The 22,924-nt window shown below is 32.1% G+C and overlaps 1 protein-coding gene across 1 annotated transcript in view; it reads right to left on the bottom strand.

The window, feature by feature from the left end:
• Positions 1-536: 536 nt before the first annotated feature.
• LOC145304205 (mitochondrial sodium/calcium exchanger protein-like) overlaps positions 537-22,924 on the bottom strand; it is a 48,033-nt gene continuing 25,645 nt past the window's right edge. Inside the window, exons 2-17 of the mRNA XM_080146026.1 lie at positions 18,980-19,063; positions 18,413-18,471; positions 17,725-17,875; positions 15,373-15,473; positions 14,631-14,713; positions 13,272-13,352; positions 10,410-10,529; positions 9,455-9,506; positions 8,384-8,487; positions 6,485-6,538; positions 5,929-5,966; positions 3,508-3,611; positions 3,153-3,240; positions 2,633-2,738; positions 1,836-2,004; positions 537-934 (exon numbers count right to left, since the gene is read on the bottom strand). Of these exons, the coding sequence (XP_080002152.1) occupies positions 696-934; positions 1,836-2,004; positions 2,633-2,738; positions 3,153-3,240; positions 3,508-3,611; positions 5,929-5,966; positions 6,485-6,538; positions 8,384-8,487; positions 9,455-9,506; positions 10,410-10,529; positions 13,272-13,352; positions 14,631-14,713; positions 15,373-15,473; positions 17,725-17,875; positions 18,413-18,471; positions 18,980-19,063 (1,633 nt within the window). The 3' untranslated portion in view covers positions 537-695. The remainder of the gene's footprint in view (positions 935-1,835; positions 2,005-2,632; positions 2,739-3,152; positions 3,241-3,507; positions 3,612-5,928; positions 5,967-6,484; positions 6,539-8,383; positions 8,488-9,454; positions 9,507-10,409; positions 10,530-13,271; positions 13,353-14,630; positions 14,714-15,372; positions 15,474-17,724; positions 17,876-18,412; positions 18,472-18,979; positions 19,064-22,924) is intronic.

Here is a 22,924-nt window from a genome sequence, read left to right as displayed (position 1 = left end):
AATAAACCAAATAATCAAAAGTCTCCAAAGTTGTAAAGCCAACGAATAAGACTTGTGACTTGTGTAATAAACAGCCCAATATCCCCTTCCTCCCTGGTTAAAAGGCTTACAGCTGGAAACTGTCGGATAAGTGTCAGACTACCTCACACGGATTTCACGATTGGTGGAAAAGTCAAATGTACTGAGAAAAAATGACAATTTGTTAATAAGAAGCGCAGCAATAATAATTTTAACAAATTCCCTCAAAGTACCTTACCGAGCACAGAAACCAACTCACCATTTTGAAGAAAAAAATGTTTGTTATTTACTTTAGATCAAATTACTTATTTTTTTCACTTTCATAGTTTCAAAGTGTACCCTATGTATTTTAAAAATAAAATTTAAAGGTAAATTCCAGATATCAGAATATATTATCAAATAATAGTAAAATTATCGCATCGTATTATAGACAGCTTTCTGTGGATTTTAAAATTATAAGATTAAAACCAGTTTTGTTAGCCCTGAGGGACTGAAGGCCAAGGCGAAGCAAACTGGAATTGATTTTATGATTTTTATTTTAATATTCATAGAAAATTGTCTTTACTACTATGTTATGCATTATTTTTCAGCATGGTTCGAATGGATATTAATCGGTTTTAAAGCCATACTGGAAAGATATTTACAAAACAAATAAAAATTGTACATAGTACAAACAATTATAGAACAGAAAACTGAACAACAAAACAAATAACCAAAAAGACAACATAAGCAACAATCAAAATAATTCCATAGAGCCTGGATGCTCGGAACTTGAATAGAGGTAGGAACAGGTAGGAGAAAAGCAGGCTGACCCCCAGGCCAATGGACAGGGTCAAGGTCATCACGTTGAACTCCAATGATATGCTGTGTTCTCCCCGAGATTGAAGCAGCTGGATTGTGAATGGAAGTCCAATTCCTGAAAATAGATTTTGAATCGTTTTTAACAGGCACTTGGTAGTAGCATTCTATAGAACTAGCCATCATATGAGCCCTCATAAGAGGCGTTGTCACAAAAGGGAATAAACACCAAAAATCATATAGAGCATAATAATATCATTATACCAAAACAGTCGCAACACATTACAATGCACAAATAAAGGTACTAAGAAAGAGAGGGAATGTCTGATTGAGCCAATAGGAGAATCGCATCGGTACATACATTTAATTTCATTGGTTGAAATTTTGTACACATCTTGTTACGAATGCATGTTTTTTTTCATTTCATACATAGATAAAAGTCAGCTGTAAACAGTATATTTTCTTAGTAGAAAGCTTTGTGGAATCAGAATTAATTGCCCAAAAATTTCGTTTAAATTTGAAAGCTTCGAAACGAGGTGGATTCTTAAAAAAAGGTTAGGCTGGCTACTCGCTGGTGAGGCAAAATTATTTTTGTAAAAAATCTTCCAAAATCGAATAAAAAAATTTACAAAAATTAAATAAAATCTTAAAAGGGTTATTAACATATGATTTTGTTTAATTTTTGTAGATTTTTAATGTGCTTTTGGATGATTTTTCACAAAAATAATTTTGCCTCACTATCGAGTAGCGAGTCTATATTTTTTTAAGAATCCACATCAGCTTGAGTCGAAAGTAAACAATACTTTTGTCTGCTAGAAATGTTCCTTCTTAGATTTGACAAAAAAAAGGGTTCAGAATATGCTTCTATTCTTATATTTCTATTAATGCACAGTTAAGACTTTGACACAGGGGTCTTGCTATCAAATTGTTGGTTGTCCGCACTGCACTGGTTGTGTTGATATTGCCTTGGGACCTAATACAGAGAACCGTCCCTTACAACAACAAAAAAAAAACATTACCTAGCAGCAAATTAAACAAGGGACCTCCAAAGCAGGCACTAAAACCTGTCCGCGGATGACCGCGCTTGGCCATAGCCGTATCCGCAATCAAGTCACCGATAGAGTTACCCCAAGCAAGCACAGTCAACCCAAGGATTGCATCGGATAGCCCGAAAACAACTCCAAAGGCCTAAATATATAATTAATTTAGTGGGCTTCATATGCCTTATTTCAGCTAATTAAATGCAACTTCTAATTGCCGAGCATTTTTAATTTATCCGGGAAACTTGGGATAAAGAGCTTGTTCGAGATTAAGCCTAGGGGTATCGGTTAGAAGAGTAAAAATAAAGGATTAGTTGGCTTAGAATTGTAAAACTATGGCATGACAATATAAATATCTTTAGAGCTCAAACAACTAAGGTATTCAATTTTAAAGAGAGCGTTGCTTTAGACTTGTTGAGCGTTTATGTTTTTTTCTTCAAGAGATATATAACACCCCTAAAAACAAAAAATAGATTTTTCATTTATTTAAATTTTGGAGATTATATCCCTGTAAGGGTAAATGAAACGTACGTTTCATACAGACAAACCAAAATTAATTGGTTTGTAGAGTAGCTTCGCTACTAAAATAAACTTAAATTTTTATTAATAAAAAATTTAAAACAGCGAAAGGCAAATTTACTCATACAAATAAATTTAAATTATTCAGGGAGAAAGGCCTAATCTTGTTTATCGTAATTGGGGGGTGTAAATTAATCTATAGTCCATTGCTAAATGTCTTTACATCTCTAAGTTTTGATATTTGAAAGCGTACTAACCTTCAACAGTGAAACTAATTCATTAGCAATGATATAAATCCAAACTACAGAAACAACAAAGCCAACGAATGACATAACGGGAAAGTAAAGAGGCGGCTGTGTTGATCTAGAATAATTAAATTAAGTGAAAATCTAATTTTTGAATAACTACATTTATTAGAGTTTTAACATGATAATAACATCCATAAGAAGGCAAACACAACTAAATCATTGATGGACAAACGAACAAAGTGTGGGTTATATATAAATTTCATTTGTCATAAAAAAGAGAAAATAAAAATTTCTTCCTAAAAAAGTAAATTATATACTGAATGCTCTTTAATATCATATTTCCCACGGCCTGGCGGAAGAACGGAAAAGCAGAGTAAACAATAGAGTAGCTTTGCTACAAAAACAATAATAACAACATTCACAAAAGCATAAGATTAACAACAGTTTTAATCTTATAATTTTTCATTTTAATATCCGCGGAAAGCTGTCGAGGCAAAAATACCTATCCCTGAATATGTTATTCTTATACCTGGATGTGAAAGCCACCAGGATGGCCAGAAGTGGAGAGAGAACAAGGACCATTTGATACACAGATAGATAGCTATTTCCAATAGTATCTAAACAATAAGTATGATCATTTACTGTACAAATGAAAAGTTTTTGGTAGGTTATAAAAATAATTTAATTTCTATAAGTTTTGAAATGATTAAGAGCTTTACCAATATAACCCAATATAACATAACCTAACTAGAAATTTAGGTACATAAACTAACACAAGAAAAACTCCCCCAACTTTCCTTTTATTTTATATTTATAGATAAGAATGAGGTGTTTGTATGCTCGACTGGGCACTTTGTTAGAAGCCGCCCCAGAATAAACCTTACCAAAAGCAGTGGCTGTAGCAAAAACAATAAAGGTAGGTGATAATAAACATTGCAGCATGACCAATAGTTGACACCAACTTTCTGTAACACTTTCTGGATCTATCCTATATAGGCATAGAATAAATATTGTATGATGACCAATAGTTGACACCAACTCTCTGTGACACTTTCTGGATCTATTCTATATAGACATAGAATAAATAAATATTATATGATAACCAATAGTTGACACCAATTCTCTCTAACACTTTCTTGGTCTATCCTATATAGGCAAAGAATATATATTGTATGATGACCAATACTTGGCTCCAACTTGTTGTAACACTTTCTGGATCTATCCTATATAGCCATTGAATAAATAGTGTATGATGACAAATAGTTGGCTCCAACTTTCTGTAACACTTTCTGGATCTATCCTATATAGGTATAGAATAAATATTGCATGATGACCAATAATTGGCTCCAACTTTCTGTAACACTTTCTGAATCTATCCTAGATAGGCATAGAATAAATATTGTATGATGACAAATAGTTGGCTCCAACTTTCTGTAACACTTTCTGGATCTATCCTAGATAGGCATAGAATAAATATTGTATGATGACAAATAGTTAATACCAACTTTCTGTAACACTTTCTGGGTCTATCCTATATAGGCAAAGAATAAATATTGTATGATGACCAATACTTGGCTCCAACTTTCTGTAACACTTTCTGGATCTATCCTAGATAGGCATAGAATAAATATTGTATGATGACAAATAGTTGATACCAACTTTCTGTAACACTTTCTGGATCTATTCTATATAGACATAGAATAAATATTATATGATGACCAATCGTTGGTACCAACTTTCTGTAACACTTTCTGGATCTATCCTATATAGACCAATTGTTGATACCAACTTTATAATCAGAGAATGAATATTTTGTATGATGACAAACAGTTGGCACCCACTTTCTGATTCACTGATTCTTATAGACATTAAATAAATGTTATTTGATGACAAATAGTTGATACCAACTTTCTGTAACGCTTTCTGAATCTATCCCATATATATTCATAGAATAGATAATGTATGATGACCCATAGTTGAAAGCAAATATATGTTAAGCATACATACATTCTTGTACTGAAATCGCAAATAAAATAGTTCAAAATTAAATTTATTTCTAATCGCTCGATAAACAGGAAACGATTGAAACTTTTTGAAAGGGCCACAATAAATAAAAATAATGAATTTTTAATTGATAATTAATCACTTGGAAATATCTAATTGTAAAAAGAAACAAAAGAACAAATACGTAAAGCTCTCTTTAAAAAATTATGAAAGTCTTCAATTCATTGATTAATAAAAATAATAAAATTGAATGAAGAGCCTTTTTTTAAATTATAAATATAAAATATTTCAAAGTGAAGCTATTCATATTTTTTATTACTTTGTGACGATATTAGCAGCTGTGCCCCTGGCATCTAGGGGCTTTGTGTTCGTAGGTGAAAAATAGCCTAAAAACACTCAACGACTTAAAACTAAAAAATGAAATAGCCAAAAACCATACTGGGAACTATGCAAAGCCTCCACAAAATGGAGAACCTAATCAATTCAAAAGTTATCGTAATCTTAAACTACAGACAAAAAAAAACTTACTACTTTCTATATTAGGATAATAAGAGGAGTACTGGACGCTTCCCCTGTATGTGTCTGTCGAGCAACTGACCCCCTATTCATAACCCATGGTCTATATTCGATAATAGCGGCTTCGCCCCTAGAGGCCTATAGTGACACGTAATAGTTATTTCTCGCATCGTATTATAAACAGCTTTCCACGGATATAGAATTACAATTATAAGATTAAAACCAGTTTTTTAGCATCGAGGTGCCGAAGACACGGGCCAAAAATCTGGTTTTAATCTTATAATTGTACATTAAAGCTGGATATGATACGATGCTAGACATAGTTTTTTCGTATAGATAAGAACCGGTTCTTATCCACCGGATTCGAATGAATACGAGAAAATTGTTTTTCGTATGAATGAAAACCGGTTCCTATCCACCGGATTTACATGAATACGAGAAAATTGTTTCTTTTCAATCTATTATAAAAACAGCTATTTAGCAAAAATATTTTTTTCGCCGATAGATGGTGTTAGTTATGTTTTTAGCTAGTTGCAAAATTCTCCACAGGGCAGCGTTATTTTTTTTCGATTGATCTTTGGATGGTGGTTTACCCTTCCAAAAAAGGTTAAATGGACCTATGAGAAGCTACCCTGTTAGGATAACCCGATCGATTCAGCGGTTAGAGGGATTCTTCGGTACAGATAGACAAACAGACGCACAGACACACATCCTGTTATTTTATTATAATGATAAACATATCTTGGCTACCATGAGAAGAAATCATCTTTGTTTATAATACTTACAATGGAATAGTCATCTTGAACAAAAACACAAGAGGTGCCTGAAAAAAAAAGTAAATTTAATATTATTTTTTATCGCAGCTACTTTAAACTTCTCGCAGTCTGAGTATGCAAAGCATAATTGTATTAAGTAGTTTATGATCTTAGGGGCACTTGAAGAGGTAGGAGTTGAATTTTATAACTCAATTTTCTTTTTAAATTTAAAAAGAAAAAGAAAAAAATTATTTTCTATTTTTTTAAAATTAAAATTTTTTCTTATCTAGGGGTGGTTGATCTTTGGAGGGTGGTGGTACCCTCCTCCCAAAATATTTATAAACCTTCCCAGGACCTATGAGAAGTTACCCTGTAAATGAGAACCATATCATATCAGACATACATACAAATATCCTGTCTTAATGAAATGGTTAAAATAACCTTAAAACAATGCTCTTTGACATCGTAGGATAAAATTAGAAAATCTTTTTACTTTAGTTTAAATTCTTCCTTTTTCATGAAAACGGTATTAAAGTGTATTACCGACCAAAGATTACTTTTAGAGAAGCTATACTACAAAAAATACCTTTAGAACAAGGTAAAAACGTCCAATAATTCCAGTTTCAGCCCATTCAATCCTGATTTTTTTTCTGAACTTAGGTGTACTGTGCTTGCCTTTACAATCCGTATCGCATTGTTGAATCTAATTATATTTTCTCCTATAATAAAAAGGTGTAAGTTTTTTGTCGGAAGCTAAAGATCTCAGTAAATGCTAGTCCCAATAGTTATACTTTTCCAAAAAGCTTTATTAATATTTTGAAATGGTTTTGGGCTATTTTTTGTTATCTATCAACACCCCCTAGAAGCTAGAGACAAAGCTTCTAATAAACATATAAAAAGGTTTAATAATTTTTCTACGATAACGCAGTTTTGAAAATGTACTTTAATAGTAAAATGAAATTTTTCCTCTTTTTTTATATAAAATTTACATCAATGAAGAAATTCATGCAAGATTTCAAGAGTTTATCTTTGAAAGCGCCGCAAAACTATTATTTGATAATAGTTATTTCTCGCATCGTATTATAAACGGCTTTCCGCGGATATAGAATGTACAATTATAAGATTAAAACTATTTTTTTAACCCCGAGGTGCCGAAGGCACCGGCTAAAAAAACTGGGTTAAGTCTTATGATTGTACATTTTTATATTCGTAGAAAGCTGGATATAATACCATGCTAGACATAGTTTTTTCGTATGGATGAGAACCGGTTCCTATCCACCGGATTCGAATAAATACGAGAATAACCTTTATCTCCAAAAAGAATATCTGTGTCATCAAAGTTCAACATTTTTAAAAACTGTTTTTGAGAATTATCTTTTTGGCTCAGTATGTGTTCCTCTAACTTTTTATGTTGTAAGCATTTATGTCCGAATATTGAAGACTTTTTAAGTATGGTAAAAAAAAAATACTTCAGTACCTTGCCTTAAAGTTTCGAAATTTCGAAAAATCATTTTGGTTGAAAAGTTTAAGCACTGCAAATTATATACACCAACCAATCATGATTTATTAAAAGTACCCACAGTTTTTTAATGAGAAAGCATGCTAATAAAATTTTAGGTACTTTGTAATTTACAGTTTAGTGTCCCCTCCTTTCCTAAATGACCCTGATATCTTCAAAAGACAGGGGGGTATAACAAGTTCCATATGGCAAATAATGGATTTTACCAACTTTTCTAACACTTAAAAGTTGTGTAAGTGATTTATATTTTGGATGATACTTTTACAAACAATAGATTCAATGAAAAAATTGGGTCAAAGGGTTTATCAATTTGAATAAATTATTTACTTTGTCATTAATGAATAGCAATATTATTTTATACTTAGGATAAGTTTGTATGTCTTTAATTACGTCATAGTGACCTCGGATAGACTATATAACTATAACCCATATAAATAACAAAGTTGTTTGATGTCTGACTGTCCGTCTGTCGCTTAAGATCTCTGTAACCACTAAACCGATCGGATTCTACTCTTTAGGGAATATACCTATTTAGGCTATTTTCTTGGGGGATGGGTCATCCCCAACCCTCCAAAAACTGAAAAAAAGTTCCAAATTAGTGGGGGTACCTCCAATTTTTAATTATTTTTTCTATTTTTGTTTATTTTTTTTAAAATTAACTCTTGGGGCAAAGCCCCTAGAAGCTAGGGGCGAATCCGCTAGTTATATATACACAACTTTATCTTATTTCTATGTATCTCCGGACGAACCCAATCTTGCTTAATAATCCACGATTATATGATCAAACGTCCTACAGACAACCAACCCTTTGATTGCATGACCTTTGTTTGGAAGTCTTAACTGTAGAGTTGCGTCTGTTTTGGGCTAAAATACAAAATTATTATAAAGTGTTAACATCACGTACAATACATTTAAAATGATAACTTCCAGAAAAGCAAATCTTAACAAACAAGTTCAGAATTTCCTTGATATAACTGCAAGAGAGTTGGCTAGCTGATGAAGTTTAAGACCCATTGTCATAGAAGCTTCGCTTCCTGGTAGTACTTTCGTTGTTTCACAATCACTTGTTTCTAAAATATAATTTCAATATCGGCAATATGTCCCTAGAGACCTCTAAGGGGTCTGTTTCTTTCCTAAAATAGCTAAAAACCTTTGCAGGGCATGTGCAATACTTCGCTGTAAAGGAGAACAATATCGGTTCAGTGATTACAGATATCCTTACAAAAACGGACACACATTCTTTTAAATTTATGTAAAGATTTTAAAAAATGTTCTGCTCTTGAATGTCTGTTCCTAACAGTAAAATAATTTGTCTAGTCTATAGATGAGTGTGTTTGGGGTGGGGATGGATAGGAAAATGGCCTAAAACCACCCCTAAGATATCTATTAAGGTTTCCTTCACAAGTGATTTTAAAGTACAAACAATTCTGATTATTGTTAGAGATCTTTAGCTTCAGAAAAATAAACCTTTTTACTTTATAGTATAGGATAATCCTTATAAAAAGTAACAGGATGTGTGTTTGTCTGTGTGTATGTTTGTCTGTACCGAAGGATCTCGCTAACCGCTGAACCGATTGGGGTCTCATTTACAGGGTAGCTTCTCATAGGTCCCATGAAGGTTTATAACTATTTTGGGGGAGGGTACCACAACCCTCCCAAGAGAAAAAAAAAATAGAAAAAGGTCCCCCCCTTCTCCCCCCAAAAAATTCTTCTTTATTCTTTTTTTAAAATCTAAATTTAAAAAAATAGGTTTTAGGATTCAACTCATCCCTCCTCAAGTGCCCCTTGAGGCCTGGAGAGGCGTAGCTGCTAGTAGTGATTAATATATATACTTAGATATAGTATACGTGGATATATAAACAGGGGAAAATTTGTCGTCAATTTAGGTTGCTTATATGGACCTCATTTATTGCTCATTTCGAATATTCAGTAAAAGGGGTAAAGAAGGTATTGTTATTTTAGACAGTTGTGAGTATCATTTTCTTAGAGTACTTGAAAACCTGGTGTAACATCCAAGTAATTATACATCTATTATACCTGGACTTGAAGGAAGTTCTTCACTACCCTCGGTTTCTTCATATTCATTAATCTAAAAAAATGTTCAATTATCAAAATATTTAATAATTTCAGTTTTTACGAAGCTTTTTTTAGAGTAGCCATAAAAAGTTACGTCATACTGACCTAACATTGGTCAATAAAAAGATATACTGACCTGCCATTGGCAATTTAGTCTGTGTATTTACCTTTCATTGGTCAGTTGTATTGTATTATAGTAATTTTTTTAGGCATTATAAAGAGTTTCAGATTTTACATGAATGGTTCGACTAGAAAGTTCTAAAACTGTATTTTAAAGCATAATAATACTGATATCAATTAAAGAAACTTTAATATTTCAAGAAAAATTGGCGAAAACTGGGCAAAACATCATAAACAGCTTTGAAAACCTATAGTTAGAAATATAATGTAATTTGTTGTTTTTCACTAAATTTGTAAGATATATGGCCTCCTATTCCACTTAATACATATTTAAGTTAAGTTGAGAAAAAGAATTTAAAACCCAACATATAAAAAGTAGAAGCTAGTAAAAGTGGCGTCACAGATTATGACGTCAAAAAAAATAACCAATGAGAGGCCATTATACACTAAAATTGACCAATGCAGGTAAAATTTATAGTGGCCTCTCATTGGTTAATTTTTTTGGACGTCATAAGCTGTGAAGCCACTTTTACTAACTTCTAAAAAGTACCTCAAGTTTTTACTTTTTATAACTAAACATTTAGTTTTGGCATTGTATTTGCTAGGTAAAATGTTTTCAGGTATAGCTTCAAAACCACTACTAGAAATATTATAATTTTCAATTCTCGGAAAACTGTCTAATACGATGCGATAAATAACTTATCTCCTATTAAAAACCTATTCCTATCTTTGTAATATTCATAGATCAATAGGAAAATTCAATAAAAAAGGTTGAAGTTAATTCACCAGATCTAACCTGTTGAGAATAATGTTGATCAGTTCTAATTTTATTGTAAACATATCTGCCCAGTACTACCACAATTATGTAAACTATATATAGTCCCAGGAATCCCAGGGAATCATACAGATAAATATCCTTAACAAAATAACAGTATAAAATTTAATCTTGATGACCAAGATGCAAAAATTAAATAGTTTTCTCGTATTCATTCGAATCCGGTGGATAGGAACCGGTTCTCATCCATACGAAAAAAACTATGTCTAGCATTGTTTTATATCCAGCTTTCTGCGAATATAAAAATGTACAATCATAAGATTAAAACCAGTTTTTTTACCCGGTGCCTTTGGCTGCTCGGGGCTAAAAAAAACTAGTTTTAATCTCATAATTGTCCATTCTATATCCGCGGAAAGCCGTTTATAATACGATGCGAGAAATAACTATTCCAAGACCTTATTCTAGACAGAGGCCGTAAATCAGATGATTAGTAGCATTTGAAATTGCTGAAAATTTGGATGTTATTGTAACGTAAAACTTGTTTTTGTGCTGTAGCTAAAGGGAAGTGAGACCCTTATTATTGTGATTATGTAATTGTACCTAGTTGTTCAAGGAATTATTATATTAAAAATTAGAAAAATAGATAAAATTCTGTCCAAAGTTAGTGTTAAAATAGGAAAATATAAACATGTTGAAAGCATTTAAATCGATTAAACGATTTAAATTGCCTAAATTTTGATTCAGTTATATCAAATACGGTCAGTCAGTCAAGCACAAAATGACTTGGGTATGTACGTAATGAATCTAGTGCAGTTTATGGTAAAATGTTCCTGGTAACGATTATTTCCTAATATCTAAAAACTTTAAAGACTGCTAACGGCAAAACGTCGGATTTTATAGATTTTATAGATGCTCGCACAGAATTTTAACCAACAATAATCAGAAAAAGTCATTCTCAATTATTCACAGTTATCTCGCAGAGAACATAAATGCGCGAAAAAGACTTATTAGGGGGGACTGCCATTTATACATCCAGCAAATTTACAGTGGATGTGTTTTCGCCAGTGCAATGGATGTATTTATGACAAACTGAATTTTTACTGTATAAATGACAGTAAAATCGATTCTCTTGCCATAAATACATCCAATACTGGCATTTACACATCCATACTTTTTCAATTATATGTCATAAATACATCCGACACAGGCATTTATACATCCATAGAAATTTAATGTAAAATGATAAGAAAACAATACATTTTTATATTATTTGAGATATAATATATTTTTATCATGTTAAAATAGAAAGCATTATAAAGATTTAAATTATAATATAATAATATTGGTCAAAGGATATAAAGACACACTTATATCCTCTTACTTAATATAGGATATAAATTATGTAATATGTAGAGACAACCATACTAATAGGAAAACAGCGGTGCTATTTTAAAAGTTTAAATAATGCTATGTAGAGTAACAAGATTAAGCATATCCGTAATAGCAAAAGATATAAAGACACACAGCCTGTTACTTAATATAGGATGTAAATTATATAAGAACTAACTTTTTATCTTTGTGACATAACAAAAATTCATTTCTTTTTTAGGGGTTTTCCTTTCCCACCTCCCCTCTCATCCTATATATAGGTCGACCAAAATCACCACTTAATAAGTGAATCCCTGTACTGGGTATCCATAATACTTCTTTCGAGAAAAAAAACATCATCTTGTATTTGGAATAAGTTATTTCCACATCTGGATTTTCATTTAAATCAAAACATGAAATTTCAGTATCAAGTAATGGAGCTTCTACATTTGACTGCTATGTGACTGGTGCCAATGGACAAATATGTCTCTTAAGATAGGCATTACTGTAGTACTATGAACTAACAATGAATATCTAAATTAGCATTATATATAGAAATAATTTGACCACTTGCTCAAAGGTATTAATGTTTTGTTGGGAGCAACTTGAGAAAAAGGGAAGGGAGTAAATAGGGGGAGAGTAACTAAAATAGGGCATAAAATTTTAAACTATACTGTACATAATCTAATTGATTGTAAATAAATATTCATATAAATTAATCTAGATGTGTATTTGCCAGTGCTGGATGTATTTATGACATATAATTGAAAAAGTATGGATGTGTAAATGCCAGTGTTGGATGTATTTATGGCATGTGAAAAAGGAAGAAAACATTTTGCCAAAAATACATCAACTGTAAATTTGCTGGATGTGTAAGTGCTATAGCCCCCTTATTAGTTATAGTTATTAGTTGTACGCGGTTTTTTCTCAGTGAAGCTTTCTCTGTGCAGCATTGGATCTTGAATATTCTAAATTATTTATAGGCCTTATTATGCCGATTATCACGATGTGGGGGCATGCAACGTGCATTTAGCCGTTTGCCAGCTAGTAGCCTTTAAAGCTTAAGATTTTTGGAGATAACATTTTACCATTAACTGCACTAGATCCTAAGAAACATATAAATAGATTAGTTACAGATAAAATGAATAGCCAATGATAGAACTAAAACCAATATCTAAAAATTTGTAGAGAACCCTTTCTTAAAATTGAAAATAAATATTTTATCTTGAAAAATGTTATGTAATGTAGATAAATAAAATTCATTCAATTTTTGAAATGAAGATGTGTGTTTTTATCTTTAATCTCGTTTTTCATAGATGTTTCTTTTTCTTTTCCTCTTACAGACCAAAAAGCAATAAAAAATTAAGGAGCAGTTTTTCTCCTAAAAATATTGACGAAACTGAATTATCTGCACTTTTCAAAATTAAAAGTTGCAACTCTCTAACAATACAGACAGATGCAACGACCGAAAGACAGACATAGATACTTATAGAGCAGATTTTCTCCAACCTAAACCTGTTTCCAGAAAATGTAGAAAGCCCAGAATCCAGCCACCAGATAGAATGTAACATCCCTCAAAAATGGCCTTTCCATTACCTTAAATAAATATATTGGCAGTTCACCAAGGCAAGGAAAAGTATGTTTTTTTTAGCTAGATAGACATATAGTTAAAAGAAAAAAAATAATGAATGTCAAAATGGAACAGTATTTTTTGTACCCCTCCTCTCAACCCCCCCCCCCCCCCCATCGAACAACACAATCAACTCAAGGAAAATGAATAAGGATCAATGCTACAACATATTGTTCCTCAATGGATATAGAATATACGTGGATATAATGACATCGGATAAATTGTCGTCAATGTAACATATAACTCTTTTATTTGCCAGTTCGTTCATCCAATAGGATGGGAAATGATGGGGATATCGTTATCTTAGCCCGCTGCAATTTTCGCTTCAATTAGAATACATAAAAATCTGGTGTAACATCCGAGTAATAATATATCCATAATATTTCTCAAACTCTAAAAATAGGTAAATTTAAGTTACTGTGCAGTGATAAAATAAGGGAAAACCTTTCATGTGGAAAATTAAATAATTCTTGCATCAAAGTAAATTCTAAAAATATATAAAAAAAAACTTTTAAAAATGTACAAAAAAAAATAGATATATTTTAAGTAGCAGTATGCAATGCATAAGATTTATAAAATTGTTACAAATAAAAATGAAAATTTGTATTATATTGTAGGTTTGTTACCAGTTAGGGAACCAGTTACTTTTATTTGCAGTGACAAAAAAACATACAGACAAACCATAAGGAAAAAGGATAAGAGGATGAATACTCACCCCTTTTTCATAGTAAAATACTACTTCCCCATCCCTAAATTTAGAAGCAGACGAAAATCAAAAACCGCCCAGGGCTTTTTGTAAGTCAATGATAAATAATAATGTGAATAAAAAGAAAAGCGATATTTAGCAAACAGCCGTGGGCGGTCAGAATCAGCTGAATGTTCATTATGAAAAAAATTTCCCCCTTTTTAGAAATAGAAGGATTCATCTTTCATGAACAAATTTTTTTAAATAAAAATAAAATTCTATGTAATTTTTAATAAAAACATTAAAATGAAAATATCTAATCTAATATTCTTGCCCTAAATATGGAAATAGTAAAAAGTAAAAAAATATTTTTTTAAATAATTTTTAATCCTCCCATTTGAAAAGTAGTGGAATAGCAATAAATTTTAGCGCGGCAACAGCGCTAAGTAGGCCTCTAGGCCCACTGCCTATTTTCGTCTTCTAGTTGCTTCGATTCCTCTCTTTTATTTTTTTCTCTATGAGACAAACATCGTATTACTATTACGTAGATAATGTTTACCTTAAAAGGTTTCGTGACAGCCACAGAGCCAGCTACTATAGTCGTCACAAAAACTCCAGCTCCAAAAAGTTCTCCAAAAACTATTTGATTCACATAGTTATATTCCTAGTTATGACTTTAAATGGTTTTATCCATAATACAAAGTAGAACGATGTCTGTCTGTCTGTTTGTTTGTTTGTCTGTCTGTTTGTTTGTAGCGAAGGATCTCGCTAACCGCTCAACCGATCGGGTTCTCCTTTACAGGATAGCTTCTCATAGGTCCCGGGAAGGTTTATAACTATTTTCTTGGGGAGTGGGACACCCCTAACCCCCCCCCCCAAAAATAAAATTAAATTAAAATAGTGGGGAAGACTACCCACCCCCCCCCAAAAAAAATAAAACAAAAAAGATTTTCCCCTCACAAATTTTTTTTTTATTTTTCTTTTAAATCTAAAATACGAAAAATTGGTTTGATTAAACCTCTTGGGGCAAAGCCCCTAGAGGCTAGGGGCGAAGCCGCTAGTATTATAAAAACTAATAAAAATTCTTTTCCTTAGTGTCTTGTTAAGCCTTATTTGATATTACTTAAGGTCAGGTTAGGTTAGCTTATATTGGGTATATTGGGAAACCCAGCCTTGGTTAGGCATAAAGATAAAAAATTTGTTCTTTTTTCCTTTTCACCAATTTTTTTTATATTTTACAAAACATTAAACGTCGTACCTTGTTGTTAAAAGTTCAAAACAAGCAAATAACTAAATTCCTAGTTCAGGTCTTTCTGCGGAGATGCCCGCCAGTGAAGAAAAAATGTCTGGCGCTCCGTTGCCCAGGGCCATTATGGTTACTCCGGCCACATTCTGAGATAATCTAAACAAATGGATTTAAGATTTATTATTACTTGGATCTTTAGCTGGATATTGTATTCATTAGGTGCTGCCACTGCAAGTACTGCCAACAAAAACATGGATCTTTAATTCAAAATGGTATTAGTGATCAGGAAAAAAACTTTTTCAGGGCTGCCTGTAGTGAGCCGTTCTTGAAAGCAATGACAGTGGTAAACCGGGAAACACCTACCGGCTTAGTGGCAGTAGTCATTTTGCAATGTCAATGAGCCGGTAGGTGTTTCAAATTTTTTTCTTCAGATTATTATTTATTTACTAAATAAAAAGTGAAACTTGTAGCTGGCTAAAGTGATACTATTTATATAATTTACGCGTTCCACCGTTTGGACATTAGTTCAAAAGATTTTGTAGGGGTGTAGTCGGATACAAAAATTCAAGATAATATTGTTTATTAGACTATTATAACAGAGATAGTCAAAGTCATTTGCGTGTGGTCGGCCAACAATAGCGTCCGCCAACACCAAGGTCGCGCTCCAGCCAAGAGGGCTACGCTTGCACCTGGCCACACGTGTGTATGACACCTGCCGTAATAATAATTTATAAATAAATATGTATTTTATTTTATCATATGTCAGATAGATATGGTGGAAAATAAAAAAAAACACCGATAATTATAGCTAATGTTTGATAATTATTATTGAATCCTGTAATAAAATAAAATGCTCGTTAAAGTTTACTCGATGGCGGAGTGTCCAAGATCGAGGGTAGTTGTATGATCTTAAGGATAAATAAATGATTTTGATTTTTGTAGATAATCGTTACCAGGAACATTTTACCGTGAACTGTACTAGTTCCAAACATTTTAAGTTATTAAAAGTTCAGATTTAATTAGTTTTTACTTTTTATCAAGTGGTGCCACAGCTTAGAAAATTAACTAATACTATTTCGCAGAAATTAATCTTCTTAATATGAAGATAAAAACGTAGGCAAACTTATTGTTCTCTAGAAGTATAACAGTAACATAATTTGATGATAATGTATTTATAACAAGGATTATTACATTTATTGGTTGCAAAGCTTTTGTGGATAGAAAATATATGCCTTTCTGGCACCAATTACCTTTTTGCTTGGAAATAGTTATTTATACTGTTACCCAAAGTTTTAAAAACATGTTATCTCATTCAGTGTCATTTTGTGGACTTTTGTGTTACTTTCAATCAATCTTTAATGTTTGGTTCAAACTAGCTGTGTCAAAACTTTTCTACTAATAGATTTAATTTTTAGAAGTCATTCTTTATACATGATGTCAAATGAACAGGGATCTAAAGGGATAAGACAATGGCCGATAAATTTGTGTGCATCCCCAATGATAATAAACAAAATAACCCCTTCTGTAAATTACAATTAATGGTTGATACGTTTGGACACTCAACTTCATGAACCACCCAATCCAAACAAAAGTCTCCAACTTTGTTAAGCCAACGAATAACAAAGCGTTATTATAAAACTTTGAGGACTAATATAACCCCTCTCTGAACATGACAGCTTATACAAATAAAAAATATAATGCATAATTATGTTTGATTATAAGTAATTGTAATATGAATTTCTTAGGAAATATAAATAAATACTTGGAATATTTATACAATCATAATAATGTTTTTTCCATTTATAATAAAGATACAAGTCTGACAACATACATCATTATTTTAACCAGCTGCGAGTATCACTTTATTAAAGTACATAAATATCTGGTTCAACATCCAAGTAATGCATTGATATATCTATTGCAGAAACTACCAGAAGACACGTGGTTACTTCATTACAGCAGCAAATTTAGCAACTGGAAATCAAAATTTTAACAGTTTTCATTTGATTAAAGATCAATCAAAACCATTATTTTTAAAAATAAATTTAAAACAGCAGGGAGGTAGGAGTTATTTTATTTTTTTATCATTGGTACTCTTAACCCTGCGGGTCACTCTGTACTCATTGAGTCATTATGATCAAAATAAACACAGGATAAACTACCCCGTCCTCCCGTAGTTCAATGTATTTGAAAATAAGAAGACGAAGAAAGTCCCTCAAAAAATCAGCATTTTACGTCATAAAAACGAAGGATTATCCATCCTTTTTTTAGGGGTTTTCTTTTCCACTCCTCCTCTCCTCATCCCTCATTTTTATGATGTCATTGAGTGACTTTCTTCGTCTTCGAAAATAATGGGAGGTCTGTGCTCAACTAGCCACTTTGAGGGAAACCACCCACATAATATTACCTTAACGTTTTAGAGATAACTTCAATGTTAGGACAGAAGAAATTATCTGCACTGAACGCCAGACCAATGAAGAGTAGAATCAACCATATAACGTAGACAGCTATCCCAACTGGATATAACGTATGTCCAAATGTACAGTATAGAATACTGAAGTGGGTTTAAGTTTAATTACATTTTCAGGGGAGCGTATGTAGCCAGTGAAGTCAGCGGTTTCCTTTAAAGCGCTGAAATCCCCCAACGTCCTCTTATTTTGATACAAATTGAAAACAGAGGGAGGGAGGGAGGTTTTTTGTTTGTTTGTTTGTTTATTACTTTAGGTTAGGTTTTATGGGGCACTGGCTTGCCACGCAGTGTTACCACAGTTATAGTCCAGAAGAGTTATGACCCCTCGAAGGGGTAATCCTTAGAAAATTTTTAGTCCACCTTTTTTTTAAATTTAATTCAGAAATAGGGGGGAGAAGGAAGTACCAATGCTCAACTAGCACTTTGAGAGAAAGCACATTAAAATACGAGGTTATTTTTTAATTCGGTAAAAGTCCTATTTTATGCTATTTCTATCAATATATTCCACCCATTTAAAGTTAGTTTCAGCATGACGATGTAAAAAAAACTGTATAAACTATTTATGAACTAGAATCTAGGGGCGAGGCAACTAGTAAATAATATAGAAGTTAAACTTATTTCCTGACATAATTTAGAAATCCATCAACCTCTTGACAATCTTCATTTCCATTCACAAAATTACATCTAAAAACAAAAAAATTGTATCGTGTTAAAGACAGCTTTCCGCGGGTATTAAAATGGAAAATTTTAGATTAAAGCAACGAAGGTCCGGGCTAAAAAAACTCGTAATAATTTTATAATTTTTATTTTATTATTCGCTGAGAATTGTCTGTAATACGATATTGTACATGATTTTCAGTTTGGCCAAGAACCAGGTGTGAAGGGGTTTATACCACCGCCGGTGTAAATTTTTAACCACCATCAACATATTATGTGGGGTATCTACACCCCACATAATATTAATTACCCCTACCCGTGAGATTATATACCTCCCCTCCCAACCCTCTCCCAAAAAAAAGAGATAAAGAGTTTGTTTTATTCTTGTAGTTAAATTTGTAATGACAGCTTTGTAAATATTTTTTTTATGATATTATATTCCTATGATAGTCTTATTATCACGAAGTAACATATGGAAAGATAGACGAACGGACGTTTCGAATCATAGAGTAGATTTTCTATCAGAAATTCTTACTTTTCTGTCCAGTTGTATTTGTGTATACTTGTACATTCTCCAGGGTACACTGTACTATTTGTATTGTCCACTGTCCAGTCATACCTAATTACATATATGTATACTTGTACAGTCTCAAGGGTACACTGTACTATTTGTATTGTCCACTGTCCAGTCATACCTAATTACATATATGTACAGTATATTTGTACAGTCTCAAGGGTACACTGTACTGTTAGTACTATCCACTTCCAGTCATACCTAATTATATATATGTATACTTGTACACTCTCCAGGGTACACTGTACTGTTTTTACTATCTACTGTCCAGTCAAACCTAATTTTACACAATTTGAAATGGCACAGCTAACAAAAACGCGAGAACAATGAATGACATATTAGCCACATACCATAATTCAATTAATTGCATTATGTTGTCAAATAAATGAAATGTTAATAAACATACAAGTCCAAGGGTGGAGGTAAGGGGATGTTTACCCACCCCAAACTTTGAAGCAAATCTTTTACTCCCCTCAGGGTTTTTAAAAATATTTAATGATATTTCCCCCCTCAAACCAATGAGACCCCTTATTTGTCCCCCTCAAAAGAATAAACTTGAAAGTCTTTGTCTTAAAAATTTTAAAAGTAGACATTTAGCATAATAGCTGTATGTACTTTCGGAAGTAGATCTAAAAATACTCGAAATTTAAGAAAACAAGAACGGTACTGTTTATAAGTAGCGCAGCAATAGTTTTTTTGCTTACTAATGTGAAATTGTCTCCACGCATTCATATCACCCAATCATACCCCTGATAATAGGTGATAGCAAAATTGGGACACACAGAAAACTGTCCCGAATTTGTATTAATTTTGAGAAACAAGACTCCAGTTACGTCATATTTTTCTTTCCCGAAAAAGGGAAGGGGGGAAGAAAATCTCTTCAAAAGAGATGGGGAAAACCCCCTTTTCTCCCATCTCTTTTTTCTTCCCCCCTTCCCTTTTTTTCTTTCCCCCTTACCTTTTTCGGGAAAGAAAAATATGACGTAACTGGAGTCTTGTTCCTCAAAATTAATACAAATTCGGGACAGTTTTCTGTGTGTCCAAAATTGGGATTCATCCTTTTAAAGGCACATTCAATCATTGCAGACGACCTACCCTTTGTTTGTAGTCGAACCTTTGTCTAATTTAGACCAATGAATTACTACTGTAATTTTTTTCTCGTATTCATTTGAATCCGGTGGATAGGAACCGGTTCTCATGAATACGAAAAAACTATGTCTAGCATCGTATTATATCCAGCTTTCTACGAATATAAAAATGTACAATCATAAGATTAAAGCCAGTTTTTTTAGCCGGTGCCTTCGGCACCTCGTGGCTAAAAAAAACTAGTTTTAATCTTTTAATCTCATTGGCTAATTTTTTTGTTACGTCATAATCAGTCAGACACTATTATTGTGTTCATATCCGCGGAAAGCCGTTTATAATACGATGCGAGAAATAACTATTACTACATTTTTACGTCTTTAGTTAATATGACTTCCACAAATTATGATAACAGTAAAATCTAAAAAAAATGGGGAAATGGACCCACCCTGTTAGTTATTGGCCATTTAGAGCCAAGATTTAAACAATAAAACGTTACAATTTTTGCTATTCACAGGTTTCGTAGTATAAGGATAACAGACGAACGGACGTGCACTAATTATAAAGAAGCTGCACTTCTTAAAACTGTCACATTTTCATTTCAGATCTTGGTGCTGAAAGACGGATAAAGATTAAGAGATAATCCCATCACTAAAAGAATTCAATTTTCAGTTGAAAATATTTTTTGAAAACACAGAATTTGTGTTCCATACAGCTTTACTTTTATTAATCTGTATGAATATTGAATATAGGTTTTTTTTATAGAACAATATAATGTCTTTTTAAAATCAACTTTGAACATAAAATAATTTACAGACATGATATGTTTTCTCCCAATTCTAATAAAACGTGCCAAGTTTCAGAACAAGAAGAGAATACCAACCAAGTTGAAGCCAATCTCCAACTCATATGACAAAGCATAAACTTAGCTACCAAAAACGAATAAGTTAAACGCAATCTTGTCAAAGTTTACAACATTTAGCTGGTTAGACTAAATTGATTCAAGTGATAGATGTGATAAACAATTCAACCTTGCCAAAGAAAAAGCAGTTCAATTCAATACTTTAAACTTAGATTAAAATTATGTTATGAAGTACTTATAAGCTATAATTTGTGAGAATATTAAATAAAGCTAGATTTTCCAAGAATAAATAAATAAAGATTTATCCAATGCTTAATTAAACTCTAGCAAGCTACCAGATGTATTTTGCTTTTCTTATAACAATAGAAACTCAGAGTAAACTGCATAGCCGGCTTATACAAGTACAACTTGATGCGCTACCGTACCCTTACTCCTAGAATCCAAGCTATTAAGCGACAGAGCTGTACTAATCAGTGTCCCAAAATCTAATTCAGCATGTATTATACAACTTAATATTTCTTATCAAGCATCCTTAAAGAGAGGTACAACTATAGAGGTTCCCATGTTCCGGTGTGCTCTAGGGCCTCTAGAGTGTCAACCGGTCCGAGTGTCCCCCTAGGGCCGCGACCAATGGCCACAAATATACTAGCATTCTCTAGGGCCTCTAGAGTGTCATCTAGTTGCAATTGCTTGTACACAAGGCTCTCAATTGCATTTGTGTCGTGCGTTTCAGTCCCTAAAGCTCCAAACGCCTACAGATAGCTGTCCTTTAATCTCTAGTAATTTTGCAAAACTTAAAATATTTGTATCTACTATATATGTAATTGCTAACCACGTTGATTCCTAACCCTCAACTAAGAATGATTCTATTTTTGCACTTGAATAATTCCTAATCAAGTTGGAGGAAAGAACTCCACTCTTTACTAACGTTTTCCAAAGGTACTAGGGCTTTCTAACAAGCTTTGATATTAGCAACTACTTTGAATTTCTAAATAAAAGGAATCATCAAAGTATTTTTGAAGTTACTTTATATTTAGACAATATAGTAGCAAAGGTCCTTTAATAAGTTGTACATGTAGACTATCATAACCTAATGAATATCAACTATATACATAATCACTAATCACGCTATTCCCTCCGCAGGAATAACTCCGCTCTTTACTAATCGCTTCCAAAGGTACTAGGACTTTCTAACAAGCTTTAAATTAGTAATTATTTTGCTTTCTAAGAAAAAGTCTATTAGATAAAGAATATTTAAATAATAAACATTTACCAAGATAATATAGAGGCAAAGGTCCTTTAGTAAGTTATGATATGCTTATAAGTTAAGTTTTTAAATTAGTTTTACTTTTACTCTTAAACTGCTCAAGTAATGGCAAAATTAATACAAAGACCTAAGTGTTGTAAACACTTCCACGCGAGGATCTCCTATTATTTATTAACTTTTGTGCAATAAAGAACTGTTGTCTCACAACTTCAAGTTCAAATTATTCAATATATACCAAAGTGAAAAATGTACTAAGTGTTTATTGTTTATACTTTATTGTTGATTAAATGTGAGTATCATAGTTTAGTATTGTATTCTAACATAAGTACAATAATGTTTTTTAAGTTATTTTCAATTATTTTATATAAGGTTAAATATGTTTTATGACAGTTAAAACATATCTTTGGATTTGCAAAGTGTAAACCATAAGTTCTTAATAAGAAAGTAAACTTTAAACTTATAATATTTGATTCTTTAAGATTTTCTTTACACTTGACATGTAATTGTTTGTTATCCAAATACTTTGAAAAATAATCATCAAACTTCATTATGTTTTGTAAATTTACAAGTCCAAAGATATAATAGTTAAACTTAGATAGATTTGCTAAAGATAGATTTTTTTTAAGCAGCATAAGTATATGATTTTTCAGAACTTAGACTATTTCCCTAGTTTTGAGCTTCATTTGATTTTTAC

The sequence above is a fragment of the Acartia tonsa genome, chromosome 2 (assembly GCF_053477335.1).
Source record: "Acartia tonsa isolate MP-2025a chromosome 2, ASM5347733v1, whole genome shotgun sequence".
Taxonomy (NCBI): domain Eukaryota; kingdom Metazoa; phylum Arthropoda; class Copepoda; order Calanoida; family Acartiidae; genus Acartia; species Acartia tonsa.
Note: the sequence above shows the minus strand (reverse complement) of the source record. Positions and strands in the feature narration are given on the sequence as shown.